The sequence below is a fragment of the Sesamum indicum genome, linkage group LG3, assembly GCF_026168435.1.
Source record: "Sesamum indicum cultivar Baizhima isolate 11 linkage group LG3, ASM2616843v1, whole genome shotgun sequence".
Taxonomy (NCBI): Eukaryota; Viridiplantae; Streptophyta; class Magnoliopsida; order Lamiales; family Pedaliaceae; genus Sesamum; species Sesamum indicum.
Genome location: NC_142659.1, coordinates 5805187 through 5818694, shown reverse-complemented (window position 1 = coordinate 5818694; position 13508 = coordinate 5805187). Strand labels below are relative to the sequence as shown.

Sequence of the window (13508 nt, the reverse complement as noted above, 5' to 3'; positions counted from 1 at the left end):
GCCAAGGCCAGGCATCCCAACTATGGTAACGACATCAAGTTGTTGAGTTTCTTCCAACAGGTAAGCTATTAATTTTTCTTTCTCGTCTTCAAAACCGACTATGTTGCCTTGTCTTAGCCGATGTGCCTGATGTCAAGATTGATAGATGCTAGAGATTGTTTCTGATACCCGAAAAAGACCAAATGGATTGTTTCTTCAGTCTATAAACAAGCACCCAGGCCACCCATATGGAATCCACCTTTCTAGTAACCTGCCACAGGTGTTTTAACATCATAACTTGATTAATAACCTGCACCTTCTTTATACCCAATCCTCCTTGCGGTACGGGCATATGAACTCAATCCATGATACCTTATGACAACCTTTCCTTGTAACTCCATGCCAAAAAAAACTCTAAACTTTTCTTCAATCAGCTTAACAACACCCCTCAGGAGGATAAAGACAGATGCCCAATACAGGTGGAGTGAACTTAGCACAGATTTCATCAACTGCGTTCGGCCTGCAAACGAGAGATAAAGTTGATCCCATCCCGCAATTCTAGTCTCAATTTTCTTAAGCAGTGGGCCACAATCTGAGAGGGAAAGCTTCAAAGAGATCAAACGGACACCTAGATATTTGACTGGGAGTGTACTTCTGCAAAGCTTAACACCGCTAAAATCTAGGGCTTAAGCAACTCTACTGCCTTAGCAAAATCTGGTTCTTCTGAGAGCAATTCTTGTGCCAATGCAAATTTAGTAGAGCATTTGTATCATTACAATGCAAATCTATGTGAGTGGTATATTTAATCTAGCACATAATGCCAAAGGTTTTGTAGGTAAGACTACTACAAACTTGGACCATCATTAGTTTAAGTCTTGTAAACTATGAGTGGTGACTTTTCTGATCTAATTTTTATAATTTGGTTTTATAATTTTGAAAATTTGATAGTTTTCATCATTTTTTTCGGCTAGTTTGATAGAAAAATTGCAAGTAATTTACATATGATCTAATTAAATTGTAGTTTTAATCCTATAACATAGGAAATGTTGGCATATGTAGTCCTGTACGAATTGATTTATAAGACAAAAATTATAATTTAATTAGGTCACATACAAATTTTCAATAATTAATTTGCTAGAAAAAAGACTAAAATTGTCAAATTATAAAACTATAGAACTAAATTATGAAAATCGATTCGTGTGGATACTCTTCTCTGACCAAATTAATCTGTCCTAATTAAGTATCCCGAATCACCTGCCAAAATCAATTTGGCCCTTTAAAGTGAATGATTTATTTTCATAAATTGCACTGCTCAAAAAACTATTCCCCAGCCTTCAACCATTTAATATATCAGAAGAATTTCTTGAACTAAAATCCAATTTCTGCTATGCTCAACTGAGTTCTTCACAATTCCTACAAATTACTACAAATCAAGATGTTGAAATCAATTACTACAAATTACTACAGCTTGATTAGAAACTCGGACCTATACAAGATATCGATATTCCCTTTTCTTCTTGGCCGTGGCCTCTCCACTCGCCGCCGCGCCGATCTTCCCGTTGGCATACACACCCCTGCTCTTCTCATATATACTTTTCACCTTTGCCCTTACAGCTCTAACCTCTTTCGCGACGCCGATGAGTTCCATCCAGCCAACAAAAGCTCGCTGGAAGAAATTCCGGGCCCTGTTTTCCGCCTCCAGATTAAAAAACACGCCGATTTTATCTTCAGCTTCACAAACCACATTCTGCATCTTCCTTAACACTTCTTCCAGACTCTCGTCTTTGTCGCGTATTTTCGCGCAGTCTTTCAGAAACGCTTTGAACAGCCGGACATCGTTGTCCAGGATCTGGACCTGATTCTTGGCGTCGCGAATCAGATGGGCATTATAGAGCAAAACCCGCTTCAGATTTTCCAGGATGAACAATACTGCCACTGATTTTTCCGGATCTCTGAATTTGTTTCTGGGCGTGCGCGAGCGTGTGAACAGGTAAACGCTGGTTAGGGTCAAGAATTTGAAGGCGAAAACCAGCTGCTGCTTCATAGCTCACTGATCTAAGCTGCTGGGGATTGGATTAATTCTTCAAAGCAGAAGGAATCAGTTGATTTGTGGGAATCTCGCGCGTTGATGTGTTGAACAGCAAACTAAATATGCTGAATTCGACCAAATGTTAGTTGCTGTTGAGAAATAATGCTATATAAATCTTGAGAATAAACCCTAATCATCTATATCTATATTACCTACAAAAACTATTAATCCCTCATGTATTTGGTCTAATTATGAAAAAATGTTCCTACCTTTATTTAAGTAATTAAATTAAAATTGTTCTAAAAGAATAAAATTCTATCAAAATATAACTATTTAAGAGAACTTGAATTTCAGTACTTTTATATTATTTGCACAATGATAAATATATCCAATTAAAAAAAATAATATGTCTACATGATTAATTTGTTACTTTGAAAATATTAATGTATTAGGAGATATAATATATATAATGAATAACATTGGAATAATATAAGATACTAATATACAAGTCTATAACTCTCTCTTTCTCTCTCTCTCTCTCTCTCTATATATATATATATATATAAATTACTTAATTTATTAACCTTAACAAATCAAACTTAAACAAAATATTTGTTCCATAAATTTTCAAACTCGGCTATATACTTAATTATTTGAGTTATATTTGTATGAGATCTAATTAAAATTCATTTGAACTCGATTAGATTAATAATCAACAAAATTCAAACACAATTGCTCGATAATAATTTAAACAAACTTGAATAATGATGTGTATAGCCAAACTCAAATCGTTTACAGCCCTAGTTACAAGAGTCATATACATAGATAAGAAAAAAAGAATTCAGTCTAAGTTTTTATTGAGTTTTATTTTATGATTATATTATTGTTATTATGAAAATTTCTTGTATATTATGCTTTTTTATTTTTATTTTAGGGCAAAAGACAATTTTCGTCCCACAGCTATAGGTCATTTTCGTTTTAGTCCCGTAAGTTTCTAGGGTTTCAATTTGGTCCCGTAAAACTGAAAAATTTGCAATTTCAGTCCAAATTTGGCCGGAAAATTTTGTGGGTCGCCGGAAAAAGTCACATGCGATGCATGTGACTTTTAAAATTGGGGGTTCGATCCTGATTGGCTGGAGAAGTTGACGTGGCGCATATGTGGAAATTAAAAAAAAAATCGACGGGAAATCAAAGTCTTGAAATCCCCACCATTCGCCGCCACCTTCTCTCTTCAATTCCGCCGCCGTTACTTGGAATTTCTACCCACCACATATACCATTCGATTACCCATAATAAGGAGAACAAAACCCCTCAACCAATTTTGCGATCCGACCACGACAACGACTGGGCTTTGAAATTGACCGCCGCGGATAATTCCCGTCGATTCGCCGGCGACAGGATGACCCACGATCGCGGATTGGTACCATTGGATTCGTCTCCTCACTGCGGTTCTAATGGGACTAGTCTCATCCATTTTCATCAACTAGGTGCAAAGATCCATCGTTTTGAAGATCTCAGTCGTCGTCCGCCGTGACTGCACCTTCCGCCGGCGTTTTCTCTTTCGTCTGAACAAACCACCGGCTCGGAAGACCATCGTTGAACGCCTCTTGTTCTGGCGAATCTTTTGAGACCAGTCCCATCAATTTTGGTCACCTCTGTGCAAAGATCCGACAAAAGCCGTCCTCCGCCTTTGCCATTCTTTTGAGATCGTTTTTTTTTTTTTTAAATTTCCACGTATGTGCCACATATGCGCCACATCAGCTTCTCCAGCCAATCAGGATCGAGCCCCAATTTTAAAAGTCACATGCATCGCATGTGACTTTTTCCGGCGACCCACAAAATTTTCCAGCCAAATTTGGACTGAAATTGCAAATTTTTCAGTTTTACGGGACCAAATTGAAACCCTAGAAACTTACGGGACTAAAACAAAAATGGCCTATAGCTGTGGGACGAAAATTGTCTTTTGCCCTTTATTTTATTGTATGTGCTACAAATACTTGAGAAGTAAGAATGTTCAATAATTTTGATGGGGGTTAATAGTAAAAAAATCTCCTACGAGATAGTTTTTACCCATCCAAAATCATTAAATGACTAAATTTGACGAAAAACTGACCATTTATAAATACAAATTGTTTTATTTGGCAAGGTATGTATTAATTATTTGGACCACTTAAACAAGACTAACGACTTGTATTTCAAGCCAACCCCATCATTCAAATCGAGAACCTTAAGTGGGCCCCATCTAATATGTGTTGTCAGATCATCAATTATCTTAATTGGGATCAAATTTGAATTACTTCCGGTTTTGTGCTTGTAGGTGTGTTTAGATGTGACTTTGGGAGTTTCATGATTTATTGACAAGAGGGTATGGTTAATAAATTCACTTTAGTCTTGTTTTTCCTATACAAAAAAGGGAATTAAGAATCACTTGTGAAACACTCATGCATGTTTGTATTTCAAGTTGATAGCATTAACAAATTAATTTTTGAATGACTGAATTTCTTAAATCTTTGTTAAAATCAATCTTTTATGTTCAAATTTGAGAACAAAAGATGCAAAATTCTTTTAAAAATGTAAATGTTTAAAATGTGAAGTGATTTGTTGCAGAAATTAAGGATGTCCAAATAAACTTTCTTCTGCTCATGTCAATTTCAGCAAGTGAATAATAACCTGTGCTCAAGCAAATTTTATCAGAAGAGAGATCAAATATAGTCTTCACTCAGATCTTCAAACATATGCATAAATTTCAAGTTTAGCCGAGTTCATCGTCACGATATAACAATTTATTTGATAGCCGCAAAACATAAGTAGAAATCGAATCGGGTAACAAACAGGTTGCGAGAAACACAGTAAATGTTCATTCAGATAAAAGTGCAACAATATTCAGGGAGTTCAACATAACCAATGAGACAAATGCAACATTTATTCGAGCAAGCTCCGTTCATGCAGCAGACATCCTTTCTAATCTCATAGGAAGCTTTCTGGCACACAGATTTAATAGCCGTCATTTCTTATCAGAACAAAGTGTCGCAAGTGTGTGGGATCGAGTAGGTGTGTGCTACTGACATGAAGCTTTTGAACTGAAGTTCATCAGATCTCAGGCTCAAGTCCCAGGAGGAGTTGGAGAACAGGCTTTCATCCTCTTTCAGGAAGTAAGGATATACGAGTTCTTGCAATGTATTGCACGTCACACTGGAAGGCTCAGAAAAATAGTGATCCTGGAACAAATATCTTGTAAAGCTTAAAAACAATCACAATTTTGATAGGAAAATACTATGTGATAAGAAGCCTTAAAGAGGGAATATTTTATGTAATGCAATTAAAATTGCGAAACGGAATAGGTCTCAAGAAACAACTAGATGAAAGTTTTACTTACTTGTCAAGGATCATGCGTGGGTGATCATTCCTCGAGGGGGAAAATGGAGAGCTTGAAGGCACCAACCTTGCCGTTTTGCTCCTCTTTCTTCTTTTTTGCATCTCCAATTTTTTTGGCAGAGGCAGCTGCAAATTTTGTACGGTACAAGTCCAAGACTTGGAAGTTTTCTATTTCAGCCAGCCCAATTGGAACTTCTTTAAGTTCCTCACAGTTGTGCAGCTCAAGGCGTCTAAGTCGAGGGAAATGATGAGCCGAAGCTACCCAGAAAACTAAATCTGTTCGTCCAATGTGCAACACTTCAAGACGGCGAAAACCTCCATCCGCTGCCTGCCAGCACTTCCCCATGAAAGATTTATCGTTGAGCTTGAGCACCTCCAGGTTCTCCAACAGTCCTAGGGTGGAAATATGACTCCAATCAAGAAAAGTATCAGACAAAGTTAGGCTCTTTAGTTTCCTTGGGAATTTGTAAGGTGGAGGAAGGCTACGCAATTGGCCTTCGGAAGGTGGACTGGGAAAGACATCATTTAGTAGCTTCAGCTTTTCAAGATTTTCCAATTTCCCCAGACTATCAAACGATCCACTCTTGCCATCTATAAGCATGGCTAGTCGCCCACGAATGCCCAATTTCTTCAAATTGCGAGCTCTTTCAAATACTTCCTCTGTGCAACTTTGTGGTGAAATTGTACCAAGTGTACGAAGTCTTTCACCTTCTTTACTACTTTTCCCAGTCTTCGGCAAAGTAGTGGATGCATTTGTCTTTAAATGTCTTAACTGAATCATCTTCCAAATATCTGCTTTGATTTCAAGTGTACGGGATGTTGTATCGACTACAAGAGTTTGTATGTTCCAAAGCTTGGAGAAGGCTGCAGGAAGAATTGCTAAATTGATGGACAGGGTGAGATATCTTAAATGAACCAACTGGTACAAGTCACTAGGAATTTTTGTAAATTTGATGGGCTTGACTTCAAGAACTCTTAGCAATTTGAAAGCTGCCGGAATCGCTGCAACATTTTCTGTCGGCAAGGCAACTTCTTCTTTGGAGAAACAAACAAAAGATCGGACACGAGGACCATAAGGTCTTGCAGAGATAAAGCTAAGGATACTGGAATGAATACAAAGACGACGAAACTTTTGTACTTCAGCAACCGAAGGTTCAAATCCATCACTAGACCTTTTCATTTCTTGGAGAAAGTTTTCCCTCTCATTTCCGGCTTCTTTTATACAAAAATCACGTAGCATGTCATGAATGCGACACGTTTTAACTCTACCATCAGATCGCCTCTTCTCAACTCTTAGTAAATTCCTATTAATAAGATCCTCCAAGTAGTTTTCTGCAGTTTCCTCCAAGCTGATACCTGACTTTTCTTGTATAAATCCTTCTGCAATCCACATGCGGATCAATTTCCAAACTGGGATCTCAAAGTCTTCAGGGAACATTCCCAAATAGAGAAAGCATGCCCTCAGGTGGTAAGGCAATTTATCATAACTCAATGCTATAATTTTTTCCATGCGTCTCCCAGGGTCCTCACTGAGATATGTGCTCACGCTGTTCGACACTTTTGTCCATGCATTTCTTTTTGCAGATATATCATCTGATGCTGAAAACTTTTTGACAAGTATACCTCCAATGACCACAATTGCAAGCGGCAGTCGATCACATTGATCTACAATTAGTTTTCCAAGAACTTCCAACTCAGGAGGGCACTCGGGCTTTCCAAAAACCTCCAATTGGAGCAACAACCAACTCTCGTCTTGAGTCAAGAAACGCAACATGTGGGGAAGTCTATTTTTATTAGCATATTGACCCACTTCAACATGACGGCTAGTAATCAAGACTTTACCCATCTTATTGCTCTTTGGCAAAGCAATTTGGAGTTTTTCCCAATCCTCAGCTGTCCACACATCATCCATGACAAGCAAGAATTTGCCCCTCTCTAGATGAGACGCAACTAGTCGGGCTAACTCTTGATCACTTTTATGATACATCTCCTCATCAATCCTAGTGAATTCTCTCAGAATGGCAAGAAAGATGTTTTTTCTTGTGAAATCTTGAGAGACATAAACCCATATGCGGGTGGGAAATTCATATAGGATTGCTGGATCACGAAAGATTTTTCCTGCCAATGTTGTCTTGCCAAGACCAGGCATACCAATGATGGAGACGACATCAAGCTGTGTAGTTTCTTGAGTGAGATAACCTATTAATTTTTCTGCTTCATCTTCAAAACCCACCACATTCTCCTGTCTGACCGTGGGAGGCTGCACGGATGATTTTAATTGCAGGAACGATAAAAGATAGAAATGACAGTAATTCTAAACCTCTATTATTAGAACTATTACAGTTGAAAGATAAAAGAGTAGAGAGCAAGTGTACAGATTATAAAATTGATATAAATATAAATGGACAATTACACTGCCCTCTCCTAAGATTTGATGTAATTGTATGTAGACCCTCTATGATCTGAAAAATTATATCTAGTATCCTGAAAGTTGTTTTTGTTTTACACATAGATCCTTCGCTAGACAAATTTTACCAAATTTGCTGATATGTCAAAAAAAAAAAATGAATGGAAGTCCATATTTACCTTCAATTGACTTATTACTCACTTATGGTGGGTCAAACAAATCTTATTTGACCAAAATAATCTTACATGCATTAGCATGTGAAGATGTATAACAATAGTTTGGTCAGAAAATATTTATTTTACCTGCAATAGGTTAATAATAAGTCAATTGGGGTAAATACAAATTTTTAATCAACTTTTTTGCTAATATCAACAAATTCGATGAATTTTGAGTAACATAAGGGTCTATTTATTAGACAGAAACAAACCTCAGGATTAGTAAATGTAATTTCTCAAATCACAAGTGGTCTGTGTAATTATACGAAACCCAGGTAAATCTTTATCTTCTATACTAACAAAAAGAAAATCGTAATACTGACAGAAGCCGGCTCCCTCCTTGCATCAGGACGAGCTATTCGGATCGAAATTGGAAGATTTGCCCGTTTCAGCTCTCACATCAGAATGCCATTAGTTATCTTATGATATTCTATGTATCGTCGGGACAGGAATGGAAGCCTTAGGATTAGAGCAAGTCCCTAGTTCCAGTCTTGGCCTTACTCCTCCTTTCGAGCCCCGAATAGCCCCTTTTTTTTACTAACAAATAACGGTTACTTACATCACTACACTAATTTTTTAAATTACCAAAAATATCTCTTATGTATTTTTTAACAACCCCTACTCAAAGTCTTCTTCTCATCTATATATCTATATATACTAATCTATACATTTGTTCTGTTAATTTTCTTTTATGTATTTATTAATTAAATGTGATATATTAGTTTATATATTTTATTCTTATGCATAATATAATTTAAAGCGTAAAAGTTTATTTATTATATGTACATAGGGACGACTTGTCACGACTAGTAAAGATAAAAGTAAAGTACATAAGTAGGCCTACTCAATGAATTTCGTATATCCTTAAGTTCTCGAAACAAAAATGTGCTACAATAAAAAAATCGCCTTAAAAAATTTGAGTTTATTTCCATAACTCAAAAGGAATTCATTTATTAATTTCATATCTTTATATAAATAAAATTATGAAATTTAATGGATTGATGTTTATAATGTAGAAGAGCTATGTCTTGAAAATATTTGTTCTTCCAGTTTAATTAAGAGAAAAACAAGAAAATAACAAAGAAAATATAACATTTAACCGTAAACATTTTAAATAGAATTATTTCTGTATAATTAAAACCAAGCACATCATAATACTACTAACAATTACTATTTACATATACCAAAAACGGAAAAACTTAATTTTTTTCCGCTCTTACACTCTTAAATTTCTGTCCTTTACTCCTCCCGACGGAAATATATAATTGAAGAAAAATGCAAAACGGAGGATCTATAGAAAAATCCTCGTCTTTCATACTTCATCTTGTTAACAACCACGTAATAATTTATCATAATACTTAAAAACCATAATGAGTGATTAAACATTAACAATTTTAAAAGTAATTCAATACATGAATATTAATCACACGACTACGTATTCCATTAAATTTAATTACAAATAATCAATATATACATAACTAGTGACAATTATTCTATAAATGCTAAATATTGGAAAATAAAATGTAATCTGTATCTTATATAGTTAGTCATAAATTATTTCAGTATTAATAGTTAGTCAATGAATAAATAGGAAAATAAAACATAAACTATATATCTAACTTTTAACTCAAAAACCTTTTAAGTTTTAAGTAGGATTAATTGTTTATCAAAATTAAGCATAATTTCATGATAAATTAATACTCTTTAATTCACAAAAAATAAATATTAATTTTATCTATCTACTTACATTTTTCTCTTACTCTCTTTATTTTTTCTACCTCACATGGTTCAATGGAAAAATATACATATAGATCTAGCCATTGGTGAGGGTGGGGGTGGGGGTGGGGGTAGAAGACAACACATTTTTTTATATATTTGTATTTTAATATATCGGTGTCAAGGGATTTTTTGCAATATTTTGAAAATGATGAAAGGGTTTTTTCCTTTATTTTATTTTTTTTATTTAGAGAGGTTTTTCGTTTTTTTCCTTTATCTAAGTCAATGCTCCCAAATTCAACAGCCTAATTAGCACAGATCAGAGTTCAGAAGTAATCATATGAAAGATGAAGGAAGGCGAAAAACAAAGGTCACCTCTGATTCTTCAGGCCCTCCATCTCCGACATTGAGGCTGGCGAAGTCAATCCTGTTTTTGTCGCCGTAGATATCTTTTACCTTGACCCCAACCCTCTCGATGTCGACGGCGATGCCGTGGAGTTTGACCGGCGTCTGAAAAGCTCTCAGGAAGTAACTCTTGGACTTGCTCTCGGCGGCCTGCGTCACGAAGGCGTCGATGATGTCCTCCGCCTCGTAGACGACGTCGCGTATCTGGCGGACGAGCTCCCGCAGGCTCTCGTCCTTCCGCCGCTTCTTGGTGGAGTCCCTGAGGAAGGCTTTGAAGAGGCGGAGATCGCTCTCCAGCTTCTCCACCTGGTTTTTGGCGTCACTTATCAAATGGGTGTGGTAAATCAGTAGCTGCTGGAGGTTGTCCAGCAGGAACTCCACCGCCGCGTCAGCCATTGTAGCTCCTCTCTCTCTCTAGATTTCCTCTTTTTCTCTCTCTCTCTCTCTCTCTCTAGATTTCCTCTTTTTCTCTCTCTCTCTCTCTCTCTACAATGGGAGCTAGTGTTCAATCACGTCATTTGGTAATATATATGTCTGTAAAGAGTGATGCTCTGTCTGTGCAAGAGTGATGGTCTGACCAAGTGAAAAATTATTTGAGTCAAATTGCAAAATTAATCCCAAAGTTTAGGGTTATCTCAAATTTGATCTCATATTTTTTAAGTGATTTTAAATTTTTCCCTATATTCTATTAAAAATTATAAAAGGAGATCAAAAGATTACAAAACAGCCCCAACACTAACCCTAATAGTGGAGAACCCATGTAAAAATTGTGTGCATACATGTGTCAAAAAAATGGTCGGTCATTATTGTTAATGTCTGTTGGTGGGATAATGAAAACTTTCAGGAAAAAACTTAAAATTGGGAGGGCGATCCTCCCAGTGAACTGATTGTACCCCAAACCGACACAAGTGAACAAGTAGAGTATATTAGGGCGCTTGAGAGAACCATGTCGAAGGAACTCGGCAAAATGACCCCATAGTTTTAGGAGAAGGGGTGCTCTCCTATCTTTTGATTAGGAAAACGGCACATACCAGGGGAGGGTCTTTTTTACAATGTTGTGGTCTTAATTTGCAACTTTAATGGAGTCTATGGGATTAAATTTAAAATTCTGTAACATGTGGGGTCAAGTTCAAAATTACCCTAAAGTGTGAGATTAATTTTGCAATTTTGCCAATGATTGATGTACATAATTAATCTTAAATGTTCTTTTAAAGTAATTTATATGTAATTCTTGTAGTTTCAAAAATTATATCTAATAAATAGATTTTTCTATTAGTCAAGTATCACCTAATTTGTTGATATTATAAAAAAATTAAATGACAATCTATATTTACTTTGCGTGATCGTAATCAATGACTATTTACTATAATCATTTCGTTTTAGCCATATCAATTAACTATAATTAATATCCTATTAATTATTAGTTGTGATGGTTAAAAATAGAAATAATTACACTCTTATTTTCTGAGGTTTGATGTGATTACATGTAGACCCTCTGAATTTAAAAAATTACATCTAGTACCCCTGAAGTTTGCTTATATTTAACAATAAGTCCATCCATTAGTCAAAACTTATTGAATTTGATGATATTAACAAAAAAATTATATTTACCCCTGATTGACTTAATACTAATTTATTACAGATCAAATAAATCTTTTTATGATCAAATTACTCTTATACATCATCATAAATTAATGTATGTGAGGAGATATACTTTTTCGTTGTAAGGATGATTTAGTCACAAGAATTTATTTAACATGCAATAAATCAGTAATAAATCAATTGAGGGTAAATATCAATTCTCATTCAATTTCTTATTTTTTGTTAATATCAATAGATTTAGAGAATTTTGACTAATGAAATGACTTATTTATTAGACATAAGTAAATTTTATGTAATTTTCAAACCATAGGGGGTCTACTTGTAATTAACCAAACCTTATGAAAAAGTAATGTAAATTATCCCTTAAGAATAAATAGTCATAGTAAATAGTTATGAACACGGTCACACTACAGTTGTTGGCCGTAGCTTTGTTAGGATGATTAGAACAATCTGTTGGGTTTTTATCCTACCTAGTATCAGCCCAGAATCACAAACCCTAATCAACTATTACAGAAAAATTAGTGGGTTACAAAAACCAATATTACAAGCAGATTTACAACAATAAATAATGGATTACAAATCTAATAATATCAATATAAAATAAACAGTATTAAGGAATAAAAAAGGTTCAGGAGCCAGATCCGAGAGGAAAGCCCACAGCCACAAAAGGCCAGCAACCCAACCACATCGGTTGTTCAAACCCACTAAGGGACACGTTCACAGAGGACCCAAAATAACCAACCACAAACAAACCACACAGGTTTGTTACTGGATCACTAAGACCACAAAAATCTCAACCACAAAAGAAAAACCGATCCTCAAAGGTTCACATCCAACCACTTAGGTTTTTCATAAAATCACAGTTCACAAAGAGCGAACAGAAGAGCGAAGAGAGATAGATTTCAGAATTGGTTCAGTTCTCTTCAACCAGAAACCATGTGGGACCATTATATTGAAGATGGAGTGAGAACGATGGGCAGCGGTGAGGGGCAAAAGCATCGAAAGTAGGAGTTGAAACACCAAAGAAAGAGAGAGAAGAAGGAGAGGAAGAGGCAGAGGGGAGAAACGACTGAAAATAGAAGCGAGAAATATGGTTAGAGTGAAATAGGGTTAAGTAGAAGTTGGGTCAGGAATGGATGGGGTCAATGGGTCGGGTCAGGCATTTAGGTGTGGTGGGTTGGGGTTCCGGGCTGGGCCACAAAAATACTAACACATTTGTCATGGCAAAGCCCAGAAAAAATATTTGCACTGCGACTCATAGCCATAACAAATAATTTTATCCTGATGGATAAGTTAAGTTCTTGCGTTGATTTTATTTAACTATAGTTAATAAAAATTATTTGTCATGGCTATAAAGTTATATAAAAAGTTTTATCATGATAGATAAATTAAATTTTTGTATAAGTTTTATTCAATTATAATTAATAATAATTACTTATTATAGCTTTTAGTTCATAATGGTTAAAATGTAGACAAAAGTAAAGTCTATTTTGCTCGTGTTTTCTTGTCATGCCATGTGATAAAGATGTGAATGGTTGAACACTTGTACCAGTCTAACACAAACTGACAAAACTCCGAGGGGTACAAAGTGAGAATGTGGACCACTACATGGAAAGAATCGAAAAGTCCAATGTTGTTTTTTCTCTATTCACCTTCTCATTATCACCAGAAATGTTTTTTATTTGAGTGATAAGATAAAAAAAAAAAAAATTGTATTAATATAAGAGGAATAATAATCTATACTTGATTTGAGGATAAAAATCGAGCCTTTATCATATAA

The 13508-nt window shown here is 35.5% G+C and overlaps 2 protein-coding genes across 2 annotated transcripts; both read right to left on the bottom strand.

Annotated features, from left to right (window-relative positions):
• Positions 1–1300: 1300 nt before the first annotated feature.
• On the bottom strand, positions 1301–2213 carry LOC148788622 (uncharacterized). Its single transcript, XM_088878383.1, has one exon. The coding sequence runs from the start codon at positions 2021–2023 to the stop codon at positions 1466–1468; it is 558 nt and encodes a 185-aa protein (XP_088734509.1). The 5' UTR covers positions 2024–2213; the 3' UTR covers positions 1301–1465.
• A 2630-nt stretch (positions 2214–4843) lies between these two features.
• LOC105157312 (putative late blight resistance protein homolog R1A-10) lies at positions 4844–10636 on the bottom strand. Its single transcript, XM_011073703.3, has 3 exons — positions 10097–10636; positions 5385–7643; positions 4844–5226 (listed from the first exon to the last, which is right to left on the bottom strand). The coding sequence occupies exons 1-2, from the start codon at positions 10520–10522 to the stop codon at positions 5409–5411; spliced, it is 2661 nt and encodes an 886-aa protein (XP_011072005.1). The 5' UTR covers positions 10523–10636; the 3' UTR covers positions 4844–5226; positions 5385–5408.
• Positions 10637–13508: the final 2872 nt, after the last annotated feature.

What these genes read in the sequence shown, in the direction of transcription:
- LOC148788622 (XM_088878383.1), bottom strand. Translation starts at nt 2,023, where the DNA reads ATGAAGCAGCAGCTGGTTTTCGCCTTCAAATTCTTGACCCTAACCAGC.
- LOC105157312 (XM_011073703.3), bottom strand. Translation starts at nt 10,522, where the DNA reads ATGGCTGACGCGGCGGTGGAGTTCCTGCTGGACAACCTCCAGCAGCTA. An exon ending in GAGGGCCTGAAGAATCAGAG is followed by an intron (nt 7,644 to 10,096) that starts GTGACCTTTGTT and finishes TCATCCGTGCAG; the next exon opens with CCTCCCACGGTCAGACAGGA.